General features: G+C 39.7%; 2 protein-coding genes across 4 annotated transcripts; both read right to left on the bottom strand.

Annotated features, from left to right (window-relative positions):
* Positions 1 to 123: 123 nt before the first annotated feature.
* Positions 124 to 10,086, bottom strand: LOC121528794 (zinc finger protein 260-like). Of its 3 annotated transcripts, none has more exons than XM_041816393.1 (3): positions 9,816 to 10,086; positions 8,080 to 8,496; positions 124 to 2,461 (listed from the first exon to the last, which is right to left on the bottom strand). In XM_041816393.1, the coding sequence occupies exons 1-3, from the start codon at positions 9,985 to 9,987 to the stop codon at positions 1,350 to 1,352; spliced, it is 1,701 nt and encodes a 566-aa protein (XP_041672327.1). In that variant the 5' UTR covers positions 9,988 to 10,086; the 3' UTR covers positions 124 to 1,349. The 3 variants fall into 3 exon arrangements, with proteins under 3 accessions (XP_041672327.1, XP_041672330.1, XP_041672328.1); XM_041816396.1 differs by having other exon boundaries at positions 8,176 to 8,496; XM_041816394.1 differs by having other exon boundaries at positions 9,873 to 10,086.
* A 6,364-nt stretch (positions 10,087 to 16,450) lies between these two features.
* Positions 16,451 to 26,502, bottom strand: LOC121528792 (zinc finger protein 260-like). The gene is made up of 2 exons (XM_041816389.1): positions 26,291 to 26,502; positions 16,451 to 20,875 (listed from the first exon to the last, which is right to left on the bottom strand). The coding sequence occupies exons 1-2, from the start codon at positions 26,460 to 26,462 to the stop codon at positions 18,759 to 18,761; spliced, it is 2,289 nt and encodes a 762-aa protein (XP_041672323.1). The 5' UTR covers positions 26,463 to 26,502; the 3' UTR covers positions 16,451 to 18,758.
* Between the last annotated feature and the right edge of the window lie 760 nt (positions 26,503 to 27,262).

The raw sequence follows: 27,262 nt of genomic DNA, 5'->3' as shown, positions 1-27,262 counted from the left end.
ACACAGTGGACCAACACCAGCAGATGCCATGGCAGCCCAAATCATCACTGACTGTGGAAACTTCACTCTGGACTTCAAGCAACGTGGATTTTGTGCCTCTCCACTCTTCCTCCAGACTCTGGGACCTTGATTTCCAAATGACATGCAAAATTTACTTTCATCTGAGAAGAGGACTTTGGACCACTGAGCAAAAGTCCAGTTCTTTTTCTCCACAGCCCAGGTAAGAGGCTTCTGACGTTGTCTGACGTTGCATTTCAAATTGCATTTGTTTTGCCATTTTCTAAATATTACAGTAAATGTGATAAATGTTTGTAAATGACCACAAGTCAAAGCGATAAGGTCGGCATGGTCACATATTGTGATTATTATATTTATCATAATTACGCAAGCAGGACACAGTTTATCAAGCTTTTCACATGACTAGCTGAAGGAAAGACAGAACCAGAGTAGACTGATAAAACTAACAGAGATGAGATGATTCAGGAAAATGGACAGGCTGGGAAAAAAGAGAACAATTTAATATCGCTGTGAAATACAAGGACTTGAATATTATTCATCTTTTCATACTGACTATGAAGAGAGTTCAGATTAAGAGAAAAGTTTCTGCTGTTCTTGATGTTCACAGTCACAGTTAAAGGAGACATATTTTACCCTTTTAAGACAAGCTTATATGGGTCTCAGAGGTCCCCAAAACATGCCTGTGAAGTTTGTTGCTGAAAAAAACACTCCAGTATAGGACTTTTGTAAGTCTAAAACCCCTTGTATTTCAGCCCATCTCAGAATGAGCCATTTCTGTGTCTGTGGCTTTAAATGGTCAATAGCTGTCTGACTCCGCCCCTGACCACACCCCTCTAAGGAAATGGATGCAGCCCTCTTGGTACTACAGACACTGGCTCAATCCCAAATGGCCCCTACACACTACCCCTTCACTACTGAGTGTCACTGAAATGTCACAAATGAAGTCACACTCGTAGCTCTGGAGGACTCTTTAATTGAAGGGGGAGGGTATAAATATGACGGGCAGGAATGGGAGGCCCTCTTCAATTCACCGGAAAATGGAAGACCTTGTTGCCATGGCAACAGAAAGACACCCCCCGTGTATGGCTGTTACGCTGTGTCACAGATTGCGACTCGCTAGGATCGCTGCCGCTTGCAGAAGACGCAAGTGTCTCCTGCGTTTGTTGGCTTTGTTGCATCAGCAAGAGGTAAATGCTGCTCCGCTGTGTATTTCGTTAACTTGATATATTTGATGGTACATAACTCCTTCTACATTTAATGGCAGCTACATTATACTGACTCCCACCAGGGTATGTGCAGTCGGATTCTTTAATCATCGCTGTTCTCCATTCCTATCCTCTTACTCCCACCTTTCCTTGACCCTGGTCTGCATGGATCTTTAGGTGCCTGTCCAGAGTACCTTTCCTGGTGAATGACGTCCCACAGATACTGCAGGCGTAAGGCTTCTCACCTGTGTGTATTCTCATGTGGACTTTCAAATAACCTTGTTCTCTGAAAGATTTGTTGCAAATTGTACAGGTATGTGGTTTTTCACCTGTATGGATTTTTAAGTGACAGTCTAAAGAATATTTCTGAGTGAATGATCTTCCACAGGTACCACAGGTGTATGGCTTTGTACCTGTGTGAATAAGAATGTGCTTCTTCAAATCTGACTGTTGACCGAATCTTTTCCCACAGGTGCTGCAAGTGTAAGAATTCACACCTGTGTGTGATCTCATGTGGACTGTCCAATAACCTTTACGTCTAAAAGATTTGTTGCAAATTGTGCAGGTATGTGGTTTTTCACCTGTATGGATTTTTAAGTGTTGGTTCAAACTAACTTTCTGTGTGAATGATTTTCCACAGGTACCACAGGTGTACGGCTTTATACCTGAGTGAGTGAGAATGTGTTTATTCAAATCGTACTGTTGACCGAATCGTTTCCCACAGGTTCTGCAGGAGTACGGCTTCTCATCTGTGTGTCTTCTTGTGTGGACCATCAAATTACATTTACGTCTAAAGGATTTGTTGCAAATTGTGCAGGGATGTGGTTTTTCACCTGTATGGATAGTTAAATGTTGGTTCAAACCAGCTTTCTGTGTGAATGATTTCCCACAGGTATCACAGATGTACTGCTTTGTACCTGTGTGAGTAAGAGTCGTGAGTATCTCTGAGTCTTTCTGCTTGTTCTCTCTGGGATCTTGATTCTCAGCAACATGAGAGTTGGGAGGAAGGACATCGTGTTCATGTTGTCCATCTGCCTCCCTGTGCTCACTTTCCTCCTCCTTAGGACTCATAATCAACACGTCAGTCTCCTCCTGTTTGAGCTGCTCTCCCTCCTGCTCCTCTTTAATCTGTGGAGGCTCTGGCTCGTCCTGGTCCAGACTGGACTTCCTCTCCTGGTGACAGAGCTGCTGCTCAGCCTCAACCTCCTCCTCCTTACACACATGTTGCTGTGGGATGTCTGGAGATCCAAAAACAAAACAAAGTGAGAGGAAACATGTCATTAGTTCTTCAGTGTTTGCATGTCACTTCGCGTTTTGTTTTGTTTTGTTTGGCTTGAGTCTTCTTCTTCGTCTTCTTTCTTGGGACTATTTGGCGGTTGGCAAACAACAACATGGTGCATTTCCACCACCTACTGGTATGGAGTGTGGACCAGAATATTTCATACTAAACTTAAATTAAATGTAAAAAGTTACAAAAAAAATAGATTCTCTCTATCAACTGTGTTTGTCTGAGACACTGAAATAGCATCTTATTTTCTGAATCCTTTTGTAGAATGTAGATCACGAATTAACTTTCTTCTTTCGGTCTCAAATCTTTGACAGTGCAGAATAGCATGTTCTATTGTTTCCTCTTGTTCACACTTATCAAATCTACCACTTTTGTGCTTTGCTATTTTAAATAAAGCACTGTTTAACCCACAATGTCCAAATCTTAATCTTGATATAATCATTTCACATCTCCAATTTACACTTGCTTTTCAACCTTCCTTTGGATTCTATAAAACCACCTCCCACTCCTTTCTTCCTCCCATTGCTTTTGCCACCTTTCTTTCAATGTCATCCTCACAATGCCCTTTACCTCCATTCTGCTTCAGCCTACTGTCATGTCAACTTGACTGTGGTTTGTGGCCGTCTTTGCCTCCCTGTCTGCCTGCTCATCTCCTCTGAGGCCAATATGTGCAGGTACCCATAAAAACATGACTGTAATTCCCATCATGTGAATTCTGTACAGTGTTTGTTTCATTTCCATTAAAATATCCGGTGTGCTGTCTGAATGGTTGTGTTGTAAACTGATAAGCAATGAACTGGAATCTAAGCAAATGACTGATCTTAATGGCCTTTTTTCTTCAATCCACTGTGTTGCTGGTAAAATTGCTAACAATTCCCCTGTGTAGACAGTTAAACCCTCACTGGTTCTTTTCCCCACTTTGATCTGAAACTCTGGTACAATAAATGTGACTCCTACTTTGTTAACTGTTCTTTGATGCATCTGTGTAGATCCTGACATAGCTGTGGTATCCATCTATGTATTCCTGTACATTGTATGAGCTGAGTTGAAATGTTCTGTCCTTGTTTTGCTTTTCTAACAGTGTGAGGTCTACATTGGCATCAGGCAGTATCCAAGGCTGTATTGTGGGTAATGGTACAGTTGGAGTAATATTCAACTGATCTATTTTAAGTTCTGCTGCTTTCTGTTTTACTGTCCACCCAAAACTTTTGGTTTCCTTTTTCTCCTTTTCCCAGCATGTTTTTAAAATGTCCTGTGTTGGAGGATCCTGACTATGGCCTTGTAACTTAACCCAGTATGTGACATAACTGGGTCCTTCTCATTTCTAATGGCATCTCTCCCATTTCCACTTGTAAAGTTGTTGGAGTTGTTTAAAATGCACCTGTGCATAATCATAATGCCTGATGTTGGATTTTATGTAATTTCTTTAAATTGGTGCTTGCTGCTGACCCATATACAACGCACCCATAGTGTAATACTGATGGTATTAATCTGGTGTATATGGCTTTCATAGCAGTTCTATCTGCTCCCCACTCACTCCCAACTAAACACCTCATAACATTTTAAGTTTTCTTACACTCATCAAAAATGTTTTGAATGTGTACCACCCATGTTAACATTTCATCGCATCCTAAAAACTTTAAATATTTCACTCTCTCTCTAGTTCTTGATCGTACAATTTTACTTTCAGGTCACTCCCTATTCTTCACTTTGTGAAAAACACTGTTTTATCAACTGAAAATCTGAATCCCCATTTAAAGGACCATTCCTCAACATTTTTTATAGCCCCCTGCATTTATTTATGATAAAGTCCAAATTTCTTCCCCTCATCCAAATTGCCCCATCGTCTGCAAAAAGTGAACATCCCATTCCATTTCCAATTTCTTCAAACACATCATTAATCATAATAGAGAATAACAAAGGGATTATTATGCTCCCTTGAGGTGTTCCATTATCAATCTCATATTTCCTTAAATCCTTTATCCATCTGTAAATCTTACCTTTGATTCCTAATTTACATAATTTTATCAACAATCCCTCTCTCCACATCATATCATAAGCCTTTTCAATGTCAAAGAAGACAGCTAGTACACTTTCCTTGTTTACTTGAGCTTTTCTGGTATCATACTACAGTCATAACGGTGGATCCATGGTATTACATCCTCTCCTAAAACCACTCTGACATCTACTTATATTGTTTCTTTTCCATACAGTAGGTTCACCTGTCATTTATCATTTTGTTTGGCTTAAGTCTTCGTCACTCCTGCCAGAAGCTCAGGAAGAGGCAAAGCCTTCTTCGTCTTCTTTCATGGGGTTTATTGGCAGTTGGCAAACAACGAAATGGTGCATTTCCCCCACCTACTGGTATGGAGCCTGGGCCAGACAATCTAATAGTAACACTTTAGTTAAAGGCCCTGTACAGTGAAAATAAACCCGTATTTAGGTTTATGTATGATACGAACCCCCAGGTCAAATTTCAATCAAATAAAACTTCTCTGAGGTTATAAATTTAAGATTCAAAATCTGGAAAAATGACACTGGGCTTGTGATGTCATGAGCCCACAGTAGGGATTAACCCTACCCCTCTAACACTACAGTGTAAAACCACAAAACAGTTCATCTCAGTACAGTCTGTTGTTAGCTGATATTACTGCCTTTAATGAAAGTTAAAAATCAGTTAAATGCTGTTTTTTTGTTCATTGTGAGGTAAATTTGCCAAATTTATCAGCCACAGTAGCCTATGGATCATTTAAAGTATTATAGCAGAGAGTTATCAATCATTAAAATAAAGGAGGATGTTTCATGATTAAGAATCTGTTACTTATATATTCTGTTTTTAACATAGAGATAAAACGATATCAAGATTATTATTTATGCGCGTAAATTAACTTCTAATTTCTTGATTCATATTTTTAACTGAGGGGAGTGTCAGTAAATATCCCCCCATCCATTATCTGTACCAATTATCCCATTTAGAGTCACAGGGGCCTGGAGCCAATACCAGCTATCAATGTGTAATGTGATAAAAAACCACACCAATACAGAATGGGAATATATGATACTAAACAACAGCATGACATTTATCTGTTCAACCTTTATTTAACCTGGTGAATAAAACCTCATTGAGATTAAAAATCTCTTTTTCAAGAGTGTCCTGGCCAACACAGGCAGCAGCACAGTCAGAGTTACAAACAGTGAGTAGTCTTATAAATAAAATGTCAAACACCAGCACACTGAAAGAGAAAACCGCAAGTATTTATTAAAATCAGCTACGATCAAAACAGACAGATATGACTGCCTCCAAGCCAACCAACCTCCTCTTAAAAATTTCCAGAGACACTAGCTCTCTATGTTTTAGGTCTTTCTGTAAATCATTGGCAAAGGGAGCAGCTATTTAAAGGCATTTTTTTCCAGATTCAGTTCTCACCCAGACAGGAGAGATCCTGAGATCAAAGATTATATGTTCCCCAGTTCTTCAGAATGATGTAGGTCAGAAGGTAGGAAGTTAGAAGACCAAGAATAGCCTTGTAGGTAAGAATATACCAGCTTCTTAAGCTGTTCTCAGACCAAAGATTCGCGACAAGACGAGACGGTTCTAGAATGAGTTGCAGCAGTCTGAGCCGAGCATTGCAGCTTGAATGAAGCTGTCTGATGTAGTTGCCAGCGATTCAGCCCATTAAGTTGTAAAGAGCAGGTTTTAGAATGTAGCACCCAGAGAAATGTGAAAAATAATTCTCATCTTAAAGGCTATATACGCCTATTCCGTCATATAATCATGCTATTAATTTTTTAAATATCTCTTTTCTCATCGATCCTCCTGATAATCACTTGTTATCACCATTGCAGCACAGCAACAAAATTTCACGGCACATTTAGAGGAAAAATGCTTTTCTAGATCAGTGTTGTTATAACAAAGATATCCGCTGTGAATAATTAATGTTCCTCCGACATATTCAGCTCCTACAGCCTTGAATTTCCCATGGATTATCCCGTAAAGAACAGCGCTTCCTACTTAGGAGCACAGCCATAAAAAGTGAAAGAAAACCTTTTCTGAACAATGTTTCTGTCTTCATTTTTAACACATATCTGCTTCTTGAAAATAATTAGGCTTACACCAATCTTTTTAATGATTTAACACGAAAACTTCTGCCTGCCAAACTCCTGTCTCCTGAAAAGTGAAGTGTGGGGCCTAAAACAGTGGGAAACATCCTGGGACTTAACTAAAATAGAAAACTTCCAAGTCCAGTTTTGTAGAGACCTCATAGGTCCACAGAAACTGTCTAAACACTGAAAAGAATTAATTATTTGGTGCTTACCAAGGTTTAAAAATTTAGATTAAGAAATGTTAGATGATTAATCTCACGTAGATAGTGTTTGTGGTTGGCCTGGGTGGTAATGGTCTTGATGACAAATTTGATGTCCTCCATGCACTTTTGTAAGTATCCTGTCACAGATGCTCTGAACATGTCCCGAATTAGCTAATGCAGAGGTGGAAAAAACTGCAGTTCTTTATGGATTCACTTGTTTCTGTCAAAAAAATGTCCTTCTATAATTTATCAGTTTTGACTTTATTGGACTTTTTGAACGAACCCTAAGTCTCTTTTCTAACAGTTTTCACATATTAAAGGTACAGCTTCTCAGCAGTGGCAGTTCTTCTCTCATCAACCATCAAGTCAGCACCAATTTTGAGAGACCTGCCAAATGTTTAGGAAGTTTACGGATTATTGTCTGCATGGACCTTTATGTGCTTGTCAAGAGAAAATTTCCTGGTAAATGATGTCCCACAGGTACCACAAGAGTAAGGCTTCTCACCTGTGTGTGATCTCATGTGGACTGTAAAATAACTTTGTTGTCTGAAAGATTTGTTGCAAATTGTGCATGTATGGGGTTTTTCACCTGTATGGATAGTTAAGTGATTTTTCAAATGAACTTTCTGTGTGAATGATGTCCCACAGGTACCACAGGTGTATGGCTTTGTACCTGTGTGAGTACGAATGTGTTTATTCATATCTGACTGTTGACAGAATCTTTTCCCACAGGTGCTGCAGGAGTAAGGCTTCTCATCTGTGTGTGTTCTCATGTGGACTGTCAAATTACGTTTAAGTCTAAAAGACTTGTTGCACATTGTGCAGGTATGTGGTTTTTCACCTGTATGGATAGTTAAGTGATTTTTCAAACTAACTCTCTGTGTGAATGATGTCCCACAGGTACCACAGGTGTATGGCTTTGTACCTGTGTGAGTACGAATGTGTTTATTCATATCTGATTTCTGACAGAATCTTTTCCCACAGGTGCTGCAGGAGTATGGCTTCTCACCCGTGTGTGTTCTCATGTGGAGTGTCACTTCTTGTTTAAGTCTAAAAGATTTATTGCACATTGTGCAGGTATGTGGTTTTTTACGAGTATGGATAGTTAAGTGATAGTCTAAACTCCTTTTAACTGTGAATGATTTCTCACAGGTACCGCAGGTGTATGGCTTTGTACCTGTGTGATTAAGAATGTGTTTATTCAAAGCTGAGATATGACTGAATCCTTTTCCACAGTCGTTGCAGGAGTATGGCTGCTCACCTGTGTGTGGTCTCATGTGGATTTTTAAGTGTTGGTTCAAACTAACTCTCTGTCTGAATGAGATCCCACAGGTACCACAGGTGTATGGCTTTGTACCTGTGTGAGTAAGAGTTGTGAGTATCTCGGAGTCTTTCTGCTTGTTCTCTCTGAGATCTTGATTCTCAGCAACATGAGATTTGGGAGAAAGGACATCGTGTTCATGTTGTCCATCTGCTTCTCTGTGCTCACTTTCCTCCTCCTTAGGACTCATAATCAACACGTCAGTCTCCTCCTGTTTGATCTGCTCTCCCTCCTGCTCCTCTTTTATCTGTGGAGGCTCTGGCTCCTCCTGGTCCAGACTGGACTTCCTCTCCTGGTGACAGAGCTGTTGCTCAGTCTCATCCTCCTCCTCCTTACACACATGTTGCTGTGGGACGTCTGGAGATACAAAAACAAAACAGAAAAAAAAAAAAGTGAGAGGAAGCATGTCATTAGTAAAGCCCCAATTTTGAAAAGTTTGAGAACCCCTGGTATAGAGCAAATAGGCCTAATAATAAACTGTAAAAACAGTGGATGACTATAAAGGCTTACATTTTGACATTCAGGCTTTTATTTTGAAATGTTCACCTTTCCCAAATGGGTCACATGATTTACTTTTCCTCAAGTACCTCATTAAAACAAAAACAACAACAACAAAAAAAACATAACAGAATAAATTTATTGCGGCCCGCCACAAATAAATGAATGTATGGGAAACACTGCCATTTGTTAATCATGACAGCCTGTTATCATTTGGTTTTATGTCAGATTTGACATGAGTCAGCTGAATCCTTGTTTAGTTAATTGAAATGTCAGATCTGACCACTTGTCAAGAATTTATTCCAAGAGGAAATGGGGATTATGTTGGTTAGAATTAGTTATAGATATATTTGCTCACTACACACTAACCCCTTCTTACCCCCAGATGTGCATAAATATATAAAATAAACCTGTTTTTTAACATCAACAATGTTAAAAATTATCAGTTATTATCGGTTATCGGTATTGGTTCAAAAAAAGACTTATCGTGCATCACTAAGCTTTTTTTACATTACGAGAATAAAGTCATAATGTTACGAGAAATAAAGTCGTAATATTACGAAAAAAAACGGAATATGGTGAGAAAAAAGTTGTAATATTACAAGAAAAAAGGTCTTAATATTACGAGAATAAAGTCATAATATTACAAGAAAAAAATCGTAATATTACGAGAAGAAATATTACAAGAATAAAATATTACAAGAAAGAAAGTCTGCCGGGATGCCGCCTGCGTTAAAATGAGCAATGTTGAGCACCCTGTGAAGCTATACTTTAGTGGTATCGGTTTCACAAATAAGGAAATACTTCATCTTTTGGCACATCAGCATCAAATTATTATCAGAATCAGGACAATACTCGGTCGTACATCCGCGGCGCCGCGGCAGACTGTCTTTCCTGTAATATTTTATTCTTGTAATATTACGATTTTTTCCTCGTAATATTACGACTTTATTCTCAGAGTGTAAAAAATATACATATTCTTTATTTTTTCTCTTCGTGTGGCCCTAATATTCCGTCGTAAGTTTCTAAAAGGAATTCTGGATCTGCCAGAAAATACACGGACCCATTATAACTCAATCTAGAAATGTCAGTTACCGTCTGTTTAACATATTAGCCAAAAATTTCGCCTAAATAACATATCTGAGCACAAATACAGAGCAAAAATCGTATTTCTTCACCTATTGTGTGTAAGACAATGTAAGGTATCCAAACAGTATCCAGCTTTGTGCGCTGACCGTTGATCTCTGCCTCGTCCTCGACGGCAGCTCTTGTAGCATCGGCACGTATTTCCTCAGCTGCAGCAGTCAGCCGCTCGTTACCGACATCTCTAAACCTCTCAATTGAAGACATTATTGTTCGTCATTACACGCTTAAGTTCTTCAGCGTTTGCGTCTCACTTAGCGTACTGTTAGGCTTGAGTCTTCGTCACTACAGTCAGAAACTCAGCGAGAGGCGAAGCGGAAGTCTGTTCTTCTTCGTCTTCTTTCTTGGGGTTTATTGGCGGTTGGCAAACAACGGAATGGTGCATTCCCCCCAACTACTGGTGTGGAGTTTGGGCCGGACTATTTCTTTCTTTCTTTTTAATGGAGGTTGGCAACCAACTTTTGGTTGCATTTTCCGCTACCTACTGTACTGGAGTGTGGAACATGAGATGGTCAGATTGCACGGAAAAAAACATATATTTCCTAAACCCGTTACCTTCAAATATTTCATTTCATCTCCAGTAGTTGGATCTCCTCCAGTCGCTCCTCTCCTTCCTGTACTTACTACGCTCCAGCAATACATGATGAACTGTCTCTGGTTGTGTTAACAACAACCATTGTGAACAAAAACCTGTCGGATGTTTCCCTATTTTATTTAACCCTCTGGTATCCCTACAAACTGCAGCCTCATTTTCCTCCAAGTGCGCAAAAGATGCACGGGGGGAGGGGTATTACTGTAAATAAAAAGGTTATAATAGTTTATTTTTGTTTAATTTGTTCCTTGTTTGATCAACTTGTGCCATTAACAAAAATACCAAATACTCAATAATTGTCATACCTTTTAACCCTTTATTTGCCATGTTTGTAATGTAAACAAACAAATATTTTTGATGAAAAAAAAACACAAATGGATTTTTTTCAAGATACTACACTGAAAGTGATTAACTTATTTATGGATGATTGCAGCCTGTTATATGTCATTGATTAGTAGCAACATTCATGGACGAAATTTTGATTTCAGAGGTGGGGGGGACACAACTGGTTTGAGTACGGGGGGGATTGGTCAATAGGCCTCGTTTACATAAAATTATACCTAATTTTTGAGTAAAAATAAGCTATGATAAGCTATAGTAAGCTATAAAAATAAGATTATCATCACTCTAACATTTGTCACAATGCTCAATCTCATGACTAACATATCTTTATTCTTTCAACTTCACCTGTGAGCCTCCAGCCTCTCCTCCTCTACCTCCTCCAGCCTCTCCTCCTCTACCTCCTCCAGCCTCTCCTTCTCTACCTCCTCCAGTCTCTCCTCCTCTACCTCCTCCATCTCCTCCAGCCTCTCCTCCTCTACCTCCTCCAGCCTCTCCTCCTCTACCTCCTCCAGTCTCTCCTCCTCTACCTCCTCCATCTCCTCCAGCCTCTCCTCCTCTACCTCCTCCAGTCTCTCCTCTTCTACCTCCTCCAGCCTCTCCTCCTCTACCTCCTCCAGTCTCTCCTCCTCTACCTCCTCCAGTCTCTCCTCCTCTACCTCCTCCAGCCTCTCCTCCTCTACCTCCTCCAGACTCTCCTCCTCTACCTCCTCCAGTCTCTCCTCTTCTACCTCCTCCAGTCTCTCCTCTTCTACCTCCTCCAGTCTCTCCTCCTCTACCTCCTCCAGTCTCTCCTCCTCTACCTCCTCCAGTCTCTCCTCCTCTACCTCCTCCAGTCTCTCCTCCTCCACCTCCTCCAGCCTCTCCTCCTCTACCTCCTCCAGTCTCTCCTCCTCTACCTCCTCCAGTCTCTCCTCCTCCATCTCCTCCAGCCTCTCCTCCTCTACCTCCTCCAGTCTCTCCTCCTCTACCTCCTCCAGCCTCTCCTCCTCTACCTCCTCCAGCCTCTCCTCCTCTACCTCCTCCAGCCTCTCCTCCTCTACCTCCTCCAGTCTCTCCTCCTCTACCTCCTCCAGTCTCTCCTCCTCTACCTCCTCCAGCCTCTCCTCCTCTACCTCCTCCAGTCTCTCCTCCTCTACCTCCTCCAGTCTCTCCTCCTCTACCTCCTCCAGTCTCTCCTCCTCTACCTCCTCCAGTCTCTCCTCCTCCACCTCCTCCAGCCTCTCCTCCTCTACCTCCTCCAGTCTCTCCTCCTCTACCTCCTCCAGTCTCTCCTCCTCCATCTCCTCCAGCCTCTCCTCCTCTACCTCCTCCAGTCTCTCCTCCTCTACCTCCTCCAGCCTCTCCTCCTCTACCTCCTCCAGCCTCTCCTCCTCTACCTCCTCCAGCCTCTCCTCCTCTACCTCCTCCAGTCTCTCCTCCTCTACCTCCTCCAGTCTCTCCTCCTCTACCTCCTCCAGCCTCTCCTCCTCTACCTCCTCCAGTCTCTCCTCCTCTACCTCCTCCAGTCGCTCCTCCTCTACCTCCTCCATCTCCTCCAGCCTCTCTTGCTCTACCTCCTCCTGTATCTTCTTCTGGATTTCTATTATCTGTCACCTGACAAAAAAATATTGATGGATGACATATGAACAGTGGGACAATTTGGGATACAACAATCATTGATTTTGACGGTATAGTCTGAAGAAAAAACTCAGTTTCTCAATTATTATGTCTAATTTATTCACAAACAATATGGATGTATAAAATCACATTTATAATCCAAGGTTTTATTTTATTTTTCCCACAAACTTTCACTGTTAGTGTTTTTAAACAGTGGCTGTCTTTCAAAACACAAATAATACATGAAAAAAAAATCAAAAAGTGTATCTCTTTGGTTTTAAATATACGCTTTTTTAAACTCAACCTGTCTCCATTTAACATAGCCTAATATTGTTTTTGGATGGTAAAAACTGCAGGGGACCAAAAGTGCCTTTTTAAAAAGTGCAGGGGACATGCCCCCCGCTGCCCCCCCAAATTACGTCCCTGTAGAACAGGATCTTTGGACCGTCCAGATGAAAGGCAAGAGCCCGGAAGCTGCCACCGAAACCGGCAAGTTGAATCGCCGGACGACCAAAGCCGAAGCTGGGCGTTTCTGGGAGATGGTGGTGCTCAGGTGGGTCCCTTGGCAGTCGGTCAGAGTCACAGGCGGGGTCCTCCTTCTCGGGTCCAGTTCGTCGGTCCCAAAAACTAGTTTTACTTCGCCCAGTTAACTATAAAAACAGCGGCGCTTGGCCAATAGCGCCGCTCTTAATCTACTTCACTGAAGAAAGTCTGGTGACGTCGGGAACACTGACGTCAGGGCGTGTTTGGGCGGAAAATTTAAAAGAAGCCGGTTGTAAGACAGACGTGTCTTACAGGGCGTCTCAAGAAAAAGCGGCTGGAATTAACAGTTGAAAAAGATCTCACAGGCCAATCTCAGAAACAGTCCAAAAGGCACTTAAGGCCGACGGAGGAATAGTTGACCGGCAACCAAAAACAACGTCGGGGTAGATTAAAAGAGAGTGGGAGAGAGAGGGAGAGAGACTTAAGGTGAAGCCGCTTGGAGGCCAAGCTCAACACAGTAGACTGAGCGAAGTGAAGAACAAAGAAGATAAGAACTGAACTGCAAAAGCAGTGATGAGAGTCGAGAGAGTCAGCAAAAGCCGAACAAGAGGAGAAAAATAGGAAGAGCCCCGAAAGGAGCCGGACGCTCTTCTTTTAAAGAAGAAGGTGGGGTTGCGATCACTGGGCGCGTCTCGGACTCATCCTTCATTTGATAAAGGTCTACTACATTATAAAATAAAGTAGCAAATATAAACCATGAAACAATATTGAGGTAAATACAAATTTCACATCCTGAATTGGCTATCCTTATCCCAGGTATACTTGGCTAATAACAATGGGAGAGTCACAGTGATAACTAACTACTGTTACAGGAATTAGGCAAAGATAACATCGCCAACACATATAATGAGGACATGGCAGCATCACATTACATTCTACAAAATAACCGATACACAAAGGGTAAATAAACATTCATAGTATTAAACTTATTTAATCCTCCTTTAGTCTCGTCTTTGAAGCCTGTACTAACCAAAACGACCAAAAGGGGGCAATGTGGCTCCATGAAAGATTTCAGAGTCCGGGAGCGGTGATGGGATTTTCCTTATATTTGGGACAATTGAAAAGAAAATCATATCCAAAGGCAGCAATTTTCATCCCCAATACATCTATGGCGATGTACTGGAGACCAAACATATGATTACAGTCCTTTTGGAGGATTGTGGTTCCTTAATAGATGAGAGCTGACCAAAAAGGGAGTTTATGACTTGCAGTGTCCTTCCCTTGATCCCACCAGGGGTGAGAGTTTTTATGGCCTGAGGGCTTAGAGTGTTTGTATAGTCCTGGTGTGAGTTATCTTAACCAAAACAACTATTGGAATGGGCTAGACACTAATGGAGTTTGTTAAGCCCTTTCTGTTCTGGTTTCTTTAAGTTGGGGTTTTGAGGTGTCACTTAGACTCCACAAGACTGAAGAGGTGTCATAAAACTCTAGGAGGGGGAAGTTCTGTCTCTTCCCACTCAGAGAGGAGAAGTTCCTTCAACAAAGTCTAGATTCTCACTACAAAATCAATTATTTGTCTAGTGAGGTCAGCAGAGATGACGGTCATAGAGCAGGAGAAAGTTAGTACAACCCTGCCAGCACCAGGGAAAGGATATTAGGAATGCAAGCAGGGCACGAATTAGATGGCCATGACACATGAGGTTTGCAAGAAGTGCTACATGAAAATAAAATACTACAGAAAAACAACAGACATCAGGGCAAGACTAATGCTAAATCAGCAAAATAGTCGAAAAAGTGCTATAGATCGCAATATATCGTATCGCGATACTCACTGTATTGCAAAATGTTTAAAACCGCAATAATATTGATTTGTGACTCAAGTATTGGGATAATATTGTATCGTGGGGCCACTAATGATTCCCATCCCTATTACGCACAGTGGACAAAGGAATTTCTAGATCTCTGGAGATGGTCTTGTAACCTTGAGATTGTTCATATTTTTCCATTATCTTGCTTCATAAGTCCTCAGACAATTCTGGGCTCTTCTTTCTCTTCTCCATGCTTGGCGTGACACACACAGGCACACAACACAAAGGCTGAGTCAACTTTTAGACATTCTAACTGGCTTAAGATGTGATTTCTAGATTGCCAGCCCCTGTTACTGCCACAGGAGAGTTTAAATAAGCATCGCAGGCATGAAATAAAATGATTTACTCACAGTTTTAAAGGGTGCCAATAATTTTGTCTGGCACATTTTTTAGTTTTGTGTGAAATTATGTCAAGTTTGGGTTATTCTTCTGTTTTTTGTGTCGCTTCAATGCACATAAATGAAATAAATATGTGTATGTATGTTACATGTGTTTCTGATAGGAATCCAAGCAGGTGCATGAACTCACTAAGCATTGATTTGGTTTTCTCCACAGTCAACTCTTTGAGTGCAAGTGTAACCTGGGTAAGGTTGAGGTCAAGCTGTCAATCTGTCTAATTCAAAGACACATGAAAGAGCACACACACACATGCACACACACATATGGACTCATGCAGGCACATGTGCACACATACAAACACTATCTAAAATTAGCCTAATAAGCTCAATAACACAAACACAAATAATAATGAAATGACAGGCTTTTCATGCATAGGCCTATAATGGGGAAATGGCTGATTTTAGTGATGAACATTAAAATTGGCAAATTTTACTATTTTTCTCAATAATGAAACTATAACATTACCGAATGCATGATTATATCCAGCAATGGCGATGAGATCAAAAAATGTGGTTTGAATGGGAGTCAATGGGACGTTTTTGTCCAACAGCTACTCGAAAGGGTCATAAATTTTAAATCGGATGCTACACAAAAACTGATAATGCACCAAAGTCAATATTTTAGCTGTTGTTGGACATACCCAGCACTGATTAAAAAAAAAACAAAAAAACACCCCATCCCCCGACCATGAGTTTTCTAAAAAATAATTAATGTTTTGTGGGGGCTTTGTTTTTTTTTAGAAAAAAAAAAAAAAATCAGACAAAAAATGAATCTGTTAAGTTTTTATAGAAGTTTTTTGGAAGTGGGACATTTTTGTCCTTAATGGCTCTAAAGGGTTGGGAATTAAAGTGATGCCTGAGGGTTAATACAAAACAATGATGCGTGAGGGATTTTAAATTAGTGAACTTGAAAGCAGTTTCAGTTTTAACCTTTTAACCAGCTACTGAATGTGAGGAGTAAGAGACAGGGAATCATCCATCAAAATACCTAGGTATCTATAACATGAAACAAACTCCATCTGTAAATCCTGAGTAGTGACAAACATTGAGTGGTAAACAATTTTCAACATGTAAATAAAATACACAATCTTAACTATGTGCTTCAAAGAAAACGGAGCCTCCTTGAACATCAGGTTATTGTCATATTGAAATAAAGAACTGTAAAGGTTTTTATTATTGTTAAACTGCAGAGAATGAGCTGTTCTTGAAGCTGCATGAAGACTGTAGCGATTTACAGTGATAATGAATAAACATTATCAATAAACCTGGAATAGTATTAATAATAACAGGACACCACCGCTTATAATAATGATTTCTGGACAACGACTGATGTTCTGAAGATTTATTAGTAAATCACAGAAGCACAAGTATAAAAAAATCACAAGGCTGATATGAATATAATGTAAGTAAATAAACAGGAAATGAATACATGTGATAATAAAGGAATGATGCTACTCTAGTTTGATGGAGAGTGGATGATTTAAAAAAAAAAAAGGACAAGATAATTAACAACGTAGAATTGGGATGTAAATTTTGAAAAATAGATCTGAATCAATTGTTTTAATGGAACTGATGGAGGCACGTTAACCCTGATGAGTTGGATCAGAATCCTACGGTTTGCCGTAGAAGGACGAGGTGCGGAGAGCCCGGAGCTACCGTTGGTACCAGCTGGATCGGACCTTTTCTTCATTTCAATTAAAAAAAAAAAACAGTTCTTAATTTGCCCAATTAATTGTGCTGGATCAAAATAAATTTCAAGGTTCAATTAAATTACTGAACCAGGCTCAGACTTGTAAGAAACAAAGAAAGGAAATGTGTTTCATGGAGAAGTCTAAAAAGTTACTTAGAAAACTTAAAGAAAAAGAGATAGGAAGAACAAAGAAACTCGAAGAAAACTAAACTAACTCTACTGGAGACTGCTCACTTGGGTTCTGATACCCAAGGTCTTAAAGCAACAAAAAGGAAGGCCAAGTCCATCTGATTTTTCCCTCCTCTTGGAGATCAAATGTACCCTTGTGAACCACTCTTCATCAAACAGTAATTCAACAAGAGCATGTAGGAATAACATAAATGGTTATAAAACTCTAGAATAATATGACATCAATTAAACTGCCACAAAGTTAAAAATGGACATGAACATAGCTGGACACCTAAACATTTAAACTAAGGCCGTGTCCACATATTGCCATACTGAAACATTGCCATTTTATTTTGGAAAAGACACAAAGGGGATTTGTCACGTGGAGATGTGTGGGTGACTGATACTGGACAATAGATGGCACTGTTGGTTCATGGAAGACATCTGGATTCAAATCAAAAATGAATTTCTCAGCCATCTTAAATGATACAGAAATATGGAATATATTGTTGTGTTTCATGTGTGCAATCTCAGATAAATATGAACATTTTCTGCTAAAAAACATGATGTTTACAGTAGTTATGGGACACCCAGCCCAAACAGAAAGAACAAGAAGTATTTACGATCACCATCAGGTTTTGTTGTTTGTCCAGATAGGAAGCTATTGTCCAGGGTTTCTCTGATTTATGATACAGAGTTCAAAAGGTCTAAAGTTTTTACAGCTTTGGCAAGACACAGATAGTCAGTGAGATGGCTCTTACTCCAGCCATCCAATCAGATATCTTCAATGTGATCTCTCCTGAGAACTGCCATTTATCCTAAGCGTTAGGTCCAGGTTTTTCCTGTCTGAGAAGCTTTTTAGGTGGGAAAGGTTCATAAACAAGTATGGGTAGTTGGTAAAATCGGGGAGGAAAAGTCCTCCTCCCCTTTTAGGAATCCTGCAGGAATTCTCAAAGCTGCAGACATTAACCACAGGGAAGGGTTTCTAGCAGATTCAGGCCTTGAGTCCGCTACAAGGTGCACAGTGTAGCAAGACACAAAAACGTTTCAATCTTCAGGAATGCAAAAGTACACTACATCCCAGATCATGTCAATTTTTATCCAAACCGTAAATTATCAGCCAGTATTTCAAATTTCATTTGTTTTGCCATTTTCTAAATATCTTAGTAAATGTGATAAATGTTTGTAAATGACAACCAATTAAAGTCATATGGTCGGCATGTTGCCATTTTTTGATTATTATATCATAATTATGCAAGACAAAGTTTGTAGATCTTTCCACCTAACGAGCTGAAGGAAAGATAGAACCAGAGAAGAATGGTAAAATTAACAGAGACGAGGAAATTAAGGAAAATGGATAGGTTGGAATAAAAAGAAGAATTTAATATTGTTGTGAAATAAAATGACTTGAATATAATTCATCTAGTCGTACTATGAGGAGAGTTCAGATTAAGAGAAAAGTTTCTGCTGTTCTAGATGTTCACAGTCACAGTTCCTCATCCTGAAGAGACTTTAGGATATAAAAATCTTTATGACCTCATATTTATCACCTTGAGGTTTCGCTGCACGTAACAACATGGAGAATACACAGAGAGTAGATGCCAATTTTGTAGTCCATCAACGTTAGATCGTAGTTTTTACACAAATAACATGTCACGTCCGTAACACCCACCTGGGAAAGTGCAGTCAGATTCCCTAATTATCACTGTTCTCTGACCCAAAGTCTCTTTTCTAGCGGATCTCAGATATCAAAGGTACATCTTCTCAGCAGCGTCAGTTCTTCTCTCATCAATCATCAAGTCAGCACCAATTCTGAGAGACCCTCCACATGTTTAGGAAGTTTACGCATTATTTTCTGCATGGACCTTTCGGTGCTTGTCCAGAAAACACTTCCTGGTAAATGATGTCCCACAGGTACCACAGGTGTACGGTTTAATACCTGTGTGAATAGGAATGTGATAATTCAAACTTGATTGTTGACCGAATCTTTTTCCACAGGTGCTGCAGGAGTAAGGCTTCTCACCTGTGTGTGTTCTCATGTGGAGTGTCAATTTTTCTTTAAGTCTAAAAGATTTGTTGCAAATTGTGCAGGTATGTGGTTTTTCACCTGTATGGATTTTTAAGTGAAGGTCCAAAGTCCTTTTACTTGTAAATGATGCCCCACAGGTATCACAGGTGTAAGGCTTTGTACCTGTGTGAGTCTTAATGTGCTGAATCAAACCTGAGTGTCGACTGAATCTTTTTCCACAGGTGCCGCAGGAGTAAGGCTTCTCATCTGTGTGTGTTCTCATGTGGCTTGTCAACTGTTGTTTCAATAAAAAAGATTTGTTGCAAATTGTGCAGCTATGTGGTTTTTCACCTGTATGGATAGCTAAATGTTGGTTCAAACTAATTTTCTGGGTGAATGATGCCCCACAGGTATCACAGGTGAAAGGCCTTGTACATGTGTGAGTCCGGATGTGATAATTCAAACTTGAATGTCGACTGAATCTTTTTCCACAGGTGTTGCAGGAGAAAGGCTTCTCACCTGTGTGTATTCTCATGTGAATTGTCAAATCACTTTTACATCTATAAGATCTGTTGCACATTGTGCAGGCATGTGGTTTTTCACCTGTATGGAGTTTTAAGTGACGATCCAAAATAATTTTCTGTATGAATGACTTCCCACAGGTATCACAGGTGTATGGCTTTGTACCTGTGTGAGTGTAAAGGTGCTGTTTAAAATAATATTTATTTGTGAATGATATCTCACAGGTATCACAGGTGTAAGGCTTCTCACCTGTGTGAGTGTGAAGGTGCTGATTAAAATAATATTTGTTTGTGAATGATTTCTCACAGGTATCACAGGTGTAAGGCTTCTCACCTGTGTGAGTACGAATGTGAACAGTCAAAGCTGATTTACAACTGAATCCTTTTCCACAGTCGTTGCAGGAGTGAAGCTTCTCACCTGTGTGTGTTTTCATGTGGTCTGTCAAAGAATATTTGTGTCCAAAAGATTTGTTGCACAGTGTGCAGATATGTGGTTTTTCTCCTGTATGGATAGTTACGTGTATTTTCAAAGCAAATTTATTTGTGAACGATTTCTCACAGGTATCACAGGTGTACGGCTTTGTACCTGTGTGAGAATAAATGTGATTATTCAATTGTGTTTGAAAGCTGAATCTTTTTCCACAGGTGCTGCAGGAGTATGGCTTCTCACCTGTGTGTGTTCTCATGTGGGATGTCAAACAAGTTTTTTGTCTAAAAGATTTGTTGCACATTGTGCACGAATGTGGTTTTTCTCCTGTATGGATAGTTAAGTGATTTTTCAAACCAGATTTACTAATGAATGATTTCTCACAAGTATCACAGATGTACGGCTTTGTACCTGTGTGAGAATGAATGTGATTATTCAATTGTGTTTGAGAACTGAATCTTTTTCCACAGGTGGTGCAGGAGTAAGGCTTCTCACCTGTGTGAGTACGAATGTGATAAGTCAAAGCTGATTGTTGCCTGAATCTTTTTCCACAGTCATTGCAGGAGTAAGGCTTCTCACCTGTGTGTGTTCTCATATGTGTTTTCAATAAGTAGTTGTATTTAAACCCTCTTCCACATACTTCACAGGAATACAGCCTCTCATCTGTGTAATTTCTGTCTCTCTCTTGTCTTGGTTTTGATTTTCCAGTTACCCCTGAGTCTTTCTGCTTGTTCTCTTTGGGATCTTGATTCTCAGCAACATGAGAGTTGTGAGAAAGGAGCTGGAGTTCATGTTGTCCATCTGCCTCTCTGTGCTCACTTTCCTGCTGAGTAGGAGTCACCATCAACGTGTCACTCTCCTCCTGTTTGATCTGCTCTCCCTCCTGCTCCTCTTTAATCTGTGGAGGCTCTGGCTTCTCCTGGTCCAGACTGAACTTCCCCTCCTGGTGACAGAGCTGTTGCTCATCCTCCTCCTCCTTACACACATGTTGTTGTGGGACATCTGGAGATACAAAAACAGAACAAAGTCAGGGAGAGGAAACATGTCATTAGTGCCCCCCCTTTTTAAAATTTTGAGAACCCCTGGTATAGAGCAAATACGCCTAATATTAAACTTTAAAAACAGTGGATGGCTATAAAGGCTTACATTTAGACATTCAGGTTTTTATTTTGAAATATTCACCTTTCCCAAATGGGTCATATGATTTGCCTTTCCTTGACGATTTCATTGAAACAAAAACCCAACATGACAGAAAAAAATAAAGAACCCCCCCCCCTTTTAGGAAATGTATTTGTTTTCCCTTTTTGTAACTGAAATGTAAAAAAATAAAATAAAATAAAATAATGAGAGTTTGTCCTGTTTATCCATAGATTTTACCCTGCTAAAGTTTTCCTACAAAAATATAAACTTGATATTCACATGAACTGGTTATTTTGCAACAACTCACCAGAGACCAGCTCACATCTTTTTGGACTTGTTCATTTACGGAGGTATTCTGGTCAAAAATGCAGATTTTCATTAACTCACATTTAACTCCAGACTTCTCCTTTTGCTTTAGAGATGTTGCTTTTGGTGTTTTTGATTTACAGAGAAGGGACAGAAGGGCATATTATATTTTTCATTTTTACTGGCCAAATATCACATCTATAGAAGTAAATTCAGTGGCTTCAAACCTTTATTCAAAGCTTTCATATCAGAAGCTCAGAAAATATATGGACTCCATTAAGTTCTCAGAAAATGCCAAGGCATCAAAGACTATGCAAATAATAAAAACACATTTATAGAAGGTGACTACGCAGGCATGAAAAAAGAAAATTTGACAGGCTATATTGTTTATTTCACACATTTTGTAGCAGTAAAGTTTAGTGCCTTGTCACTCGAAGTTCATACAGCCTTTCCCTTGGAAATCATTATTTTGGTTTCTCATGTTTATTTTTCTATTTTTATTACTGTGCACATATTGATTATTTAGCTCTGTGTTTATTGTTTTGTATGGTTGTCTCTGTTCACACCTGTGTGTGTGTCTTTGTATTTCAATTAGACAAAAAAAAAGTTTGTCCTATTTTATTGAGTCTGATTTCTAATAGGAACTACATAAAAATGCAAATTCAGCTGAAATTGCATGAGGATACTGAGAGCTGAACTTTGGAAGAAGTGCTGAAAATAGCTGAAAAGACAAAAAAAAATAGCTGAAACTAGCATTAAAAATAGCATGAAATGCCATAAAGGTAACTGAAATGGCATTCAGTAGCTAAAAAATGATAAAAATAGCTGAAAGTGGCCTCAAATTAGAAGCCAATAGCTCAAGAAAGTAGCCTTAAAACAGCTGAAAATAGCATAAAAATAGCTAAAAAATCGTGGAAAAAGAGATGAAAATAGCAGAAAAGCTGAGGACTGAAATATCTGATTCATGAAGAATTTGAAATCATTGCTCAAAATATAGAATTTAGTTAAGAAAAAAGTTGAACACTTCCTTATTGACAGAGTAGCCTCTTGAGTCTAAAGGCTGAAGGTGTGTGAGATTGTGCTAAAGACGGTGGAGATATTGTTCACAGCAGTGTTACTCAACGCTGCTCAACCAAAGAGCCAAACTGCTGAAAAATATCTTTGCAAGAGCCACAATCTAAGCAGTGAAGCAAAAACAGCTTGAAGTAGCAATTAAAACTAGGGCTGCAAGCAGCACTGAAGGGCCCTCGCACCCCGGCGCAGATCAAGGTGTGGTGCAACCGCCCATTAGTGGCAACAGTGGGGTGTTAGCAGACCCTTGCACTGTGCTGCAGCATGGCACAGAGACCATGGAGATTAGCTTTTGAGTGTCATCATGTAAAAAAAAATCAGTACGGTGCACTTTTTATGAGGTAATACTGCCCCTCAACAGTAGGTGGCAGAGTGACAAAGGTGGATGCTGATATGTTAAAATGACCAGGCAGGGTCCGACATTAATAGTTGCCCGATCAGGCAAGCACGACTCTGAGCTTTTCTATTCAATAATTTTATTATTTTCCTCTCTTGTTTCTGTTACTATGTAGCCCCCGAGTAGCCAGATGCAGTGTCGCTGCCTCCATTGGCTGAGCGTGTCTGCTGACATGCAGACAGCTGCACAAACTTTAACTAAAACCCTTTATGAAGGTAAACACTGTCATCAGTAAAGATTCATGGTAAGTCACATCAATAAATCTGTTACCCACATAAAGAAGACAGGCTTTAACTTCCAGATTTAAACGTTTATTATTTTAAATCCGTATTTTATTACCGTCGGATGCGCTCGACGGAGCAGCATGTGTAAGAGAGCAGAGGAAGTCTGTGGGTGGCGCGTCTCTTCAGTAAGCTCATTCATTGAGGTGTGCTGTCGTGTGAAGCTTCCTATTTCCTCATTTTAACTTTTTCTCCAGCCACATCCTGTCGATGCCCCCCACACCCATATCTTTCGACAATTGTGCCAATGCACGTCATCAACAAGCATATCACACATGGATCACAGGTGGAGATAACGTCATATCTAGTGAAAATTATGTGATCTTTAATGCACTAATGATCATAAATACTGTAAAAGGGCAGAAATATAAAACCAAAGCTCCAAAATGAGGCAGGGTGAAACGATGTGTCTGGAAAGCTGCAGGTGTAAGGTAGGGCTGGTTTTAGTCATTTGGAGGCCCAGGGCAAAGACCAATATGAGACCCCTCCCCTTTTTTACTAAAGAAGTAATAATGAGTGGAAAAAAAATCAGAAAGCATCTCTTTTATGTTAATAGAGCCACAGAACTCCAGTAAAAGCCCCAGTGTGAGATATAAATATCAAGATAGCCATCCATCATTCATCATTTTCTTTAAAAAGCATCTCAGAGCTCAAACTCAGCATATCTTAATATCTAAGCATCATTTCATAATTGGTGCATATGTAGCAGACCCCACCACCTCTCTAGCGTCAGTGTTTTGCTGACCTCATTTTCCTCTGAGAATAGTTGGTTTCATCAATTACAAAGAAAATATTTCTGAGTTTGTATTATTACCTTATTAGTATTGTAAATACGAAATTCCTGAGTTTGAATTTCTTCAGAAAACAAACTGGTGCAGCTTTCACATTGCACTGATCTGTACAAAGTTAAATAGAATTTTCAGTGGCCTAATCGAATGCTTCATGGGAGAGTTACACCCACTTCCTGTCTCATGGCAAAAATCAAAATGGCCATTATGGCTGCACTGGGGCATCTGGAAATGAGACTTGTCAATGTTGGGAAACATATTGTGGAAGTCAAAACTAGAGCATGATAGATTCAACACAGTAAGAATAATACAGAAATGACCCGCTTCCTGTCCAATGGTGAAGAAACAAAATGGCAGCTGGGGCATCTGTTAATAAAACATGTCCATGTTGGGACAGATATTGAGGAGTTCAGGTCAAAGTCAGAGCATGATAGGTTCAACATAATAAGAAAAATACAGAAATGACCCACTTGCTGTCTCATGGCGAAGGATCAAAATGGCCGACATGGCCACTGCGTCATCGGGGAATAAAACTTATCAATCTAGGGACAGATATTGAGGACTTAAGTTCAAAACCAGAGCATGATAGGGTCAACACACAAAGACAAATGCAGAAATGACCCATTTGCATCACTTCCTATTAGAAGTAGAGGGCGCCACAATGAGCTGTTTTCATGTGGCTGTGTTCAGTGTGACACCGATGTGTCGCCATAACACACTGAAGGCCATAGAATGATGTCCATCAAAATTACATCAGTTTGCAGTGAATAAATGTCCAAAAAGAGATGTTATTTAGAAATTGGAGTGGAGATGGTGAACTTCCTGTTGGGATTTTGGCATCTGCCTAAGTTCTACAGTGTTCAGGGGTTGAATTTAAAAGTGAAAAAAGTGGAAAAATCAATTTTGTTTTGTCAGAAGGGGACGGAGTTATTGATTTCTGATGTTGGTGCATGATTTGATAGAGGCTCCATGTGTCATGAAGTTTGGTGATGATTGGTGTAAGCACTGAAAAGTTATGGACAATAATTGCTGTTTTTACCTATGTTTTTTTTTTAGAAAAATGGTGAAAAAAATGGTCGTCAAAGGTTGAGCCCTTTTAACAGCCCCACCCCCTGGTGAAAACTCCTGGAGAGCACAAGCTGAGATCTCCATCTTGTCTAGTTTCAGGAAATAACAGTCTGAAGTCCAGGAGATAAGTCCTCACGAACAAGTTCATTTAAATGCAAGGACTGTAAATTGACTGAAAAACAGCCAAATTTGGACACTTTTCCTTTATGATGTCACTTCCTGTCCAGGGTCTAACAAGCCACCAAATTTCGCAAGTTTTGGAGCATGTTAATGCGCCAACAATGCAAACGTTAAATCTAGTTGGCAAAATGGTCAAAAAGCAACAAAAATGGGTGAAAATGGATGAGAATGGGGAGAAAATGTGGAAAAGGGGTCAGAAAGTAGCAAAAATGGGTGAGAAGTGGCAAAAAAATGACTGAAAATGGACTAAAATGGGCAAAAAGCAGTCAAGAGTGGTAAACATGGGCAAAAAATGAAAACAATTGGTATTTAGTAGCAAAAGGTAGCTGATATGGGTGAAAAGTGGTGAAAAGGGGCAAAAATGGAATATAGTGGCAAAAATGGGCAAAAAAAAGAGGAAGCAAGTGGTAGCTCTTTAATGGCAACAGGTATCTTAAATGGGAGAAAAAATGGTGAAAAGGGGCAAAAATGAGTAAAAAGTTGCAAAAAAAATCTAAAACGGGCAAAAAAGGAGGAAAAGGGTGGTATTTAATGGCAAATGTAGGCTAGCTTAAATGGGAGGAAAGTGGCAATAAATGGTGAAAAAAGAGCAAAAACGTTTTTACCATTAAACCATTTACACCCATTGTAAACATCTGAGAGAGCTCCAATATTCAGTAATATGACCAGTGATTTTGAAAAATCTGTAAAAGATATCAATCATGTGAATCATTCCTAAATAGTTGAAGAGTTTGTCAGTGTTTTAAAGCAAAATGAAGTCTGCATGTAGAAGCGAGCTGAAGTTATAAGCCTTAGAGTTTCAAACAGTTTTAGAGGATTTAAAGAGCTGGTTTAAAGAGTATAAATAGTATTTTAAAAAGTATTATAAATTGCTGAAAAGAGCACAAGAAGCCGAAGAATATGATAGTAGAATAGTGAAAATAGCCCAAGCAATGCCAAAGCTGTGAGGAGTTGAAGAGTGTCCGGATCGTGAAATTTTTGGGATCCGTTTAACACTGGTGAAGAGGAGATAGAACAATGAAAAAAAGTGGCCGACGCGAAGATCAATAATATGGATCTGCGAGAAAATACACGGACCCATCACGGCTCAGTCTAGAGATATCAGCTATTGTTGAATTAGCTGAAAAATTTTGTCTAAATAACAGCATCCTTAGCACAAATACAGAGCAAACGTCGTATTTCTCACCTATTTTGTGTAAGACGATGCGAGGTATCCAAACGATATCCAGCTTTCTGCGCTGACCGTTGATCTCTGCCTCGTCCTCGACGGCAGCTCTTGTAGCATCGTCACATATTTCCTCAGCTGCAGCAGTCAGCCGCTCGTTGGCGAACTCTCTAAAGCTCTCCATTGAAGACATTATTGTTCTGCGGTAAAGTTCTTCAGTGTTTGCATCTCAACAATCAGACACTCAAGGAGAGGCGAAACGGAAGTCTGTTCTTCTTCTTTCTTGGGGGTTTATTGGCGGTTGGCAAACAACGAAATGGTCCATTTCCGCCACCTACTGATATGGAGTGTGGGCCAGCGTAACTAATAGTAACACTTTAGTTAAAGACCCTGTAAAATAAAAATAGATCCGTATTTAAGTTTGTTGTATGATAGGTCACTGAGTTATGAACCCCCAGGTTAGATTTATAATTCTTTAAACTCTCTTTTCATTTCATTTTTTTAACAGAGGACAAAACATTGTCATGGGTGTTACAATTACAAGCACAGGTCTTTTCCATGCAATCTGGAATACACTCGTACTTTTCTTAATTTTGTTTATACATAATCCATTTGTTCCAAGGTCCACGCATTTTTCTAACTCAAGCCTTACAATGAAAGTAAGTCTTTCCATACACTATATTTCATCTATTATCCCCAGCCACTGGGCTGATGTTGGAGGATCAACCTGCAAACACTTGTGGGTGATAGCTTTCCTACAAGTTAGTGATGAACCTCAAAGCAGTTTCAGTTTTAACCTTTTAACCAGCTCCTGAATGTGAGGAGTAAGAGACAGGGAATTATCAATCAAAATACCTAGGTATCTATAACATGAAACTAACTCCATCTGTGAACCCTGAGTAGTGACAAGCACTGAGTAGTAAACAATTTTCAACATGTAAATAAAATACACAATCTTAACTATGTTCTTGAAAGAAAACTGAACCTCACTGA

This window comes from Cheilinus undulatus, linkage group 20, assembly GCF_018320785.1.
Source record: "Cheilinus undulatus linkage group 20, ASM1832078v1, whole genome shotgun sequence".
Classification (NCBI taxonomy): domain Eukaryota; kingdom Metazoa; phylum Chordata; class Actinopteri; order Labriformes; family Labridae; genus Cheilinus; species Cheilinus undulatus.
This window is presented reverse-complemented; position numbering and strand designations above follow the sequence as displayed.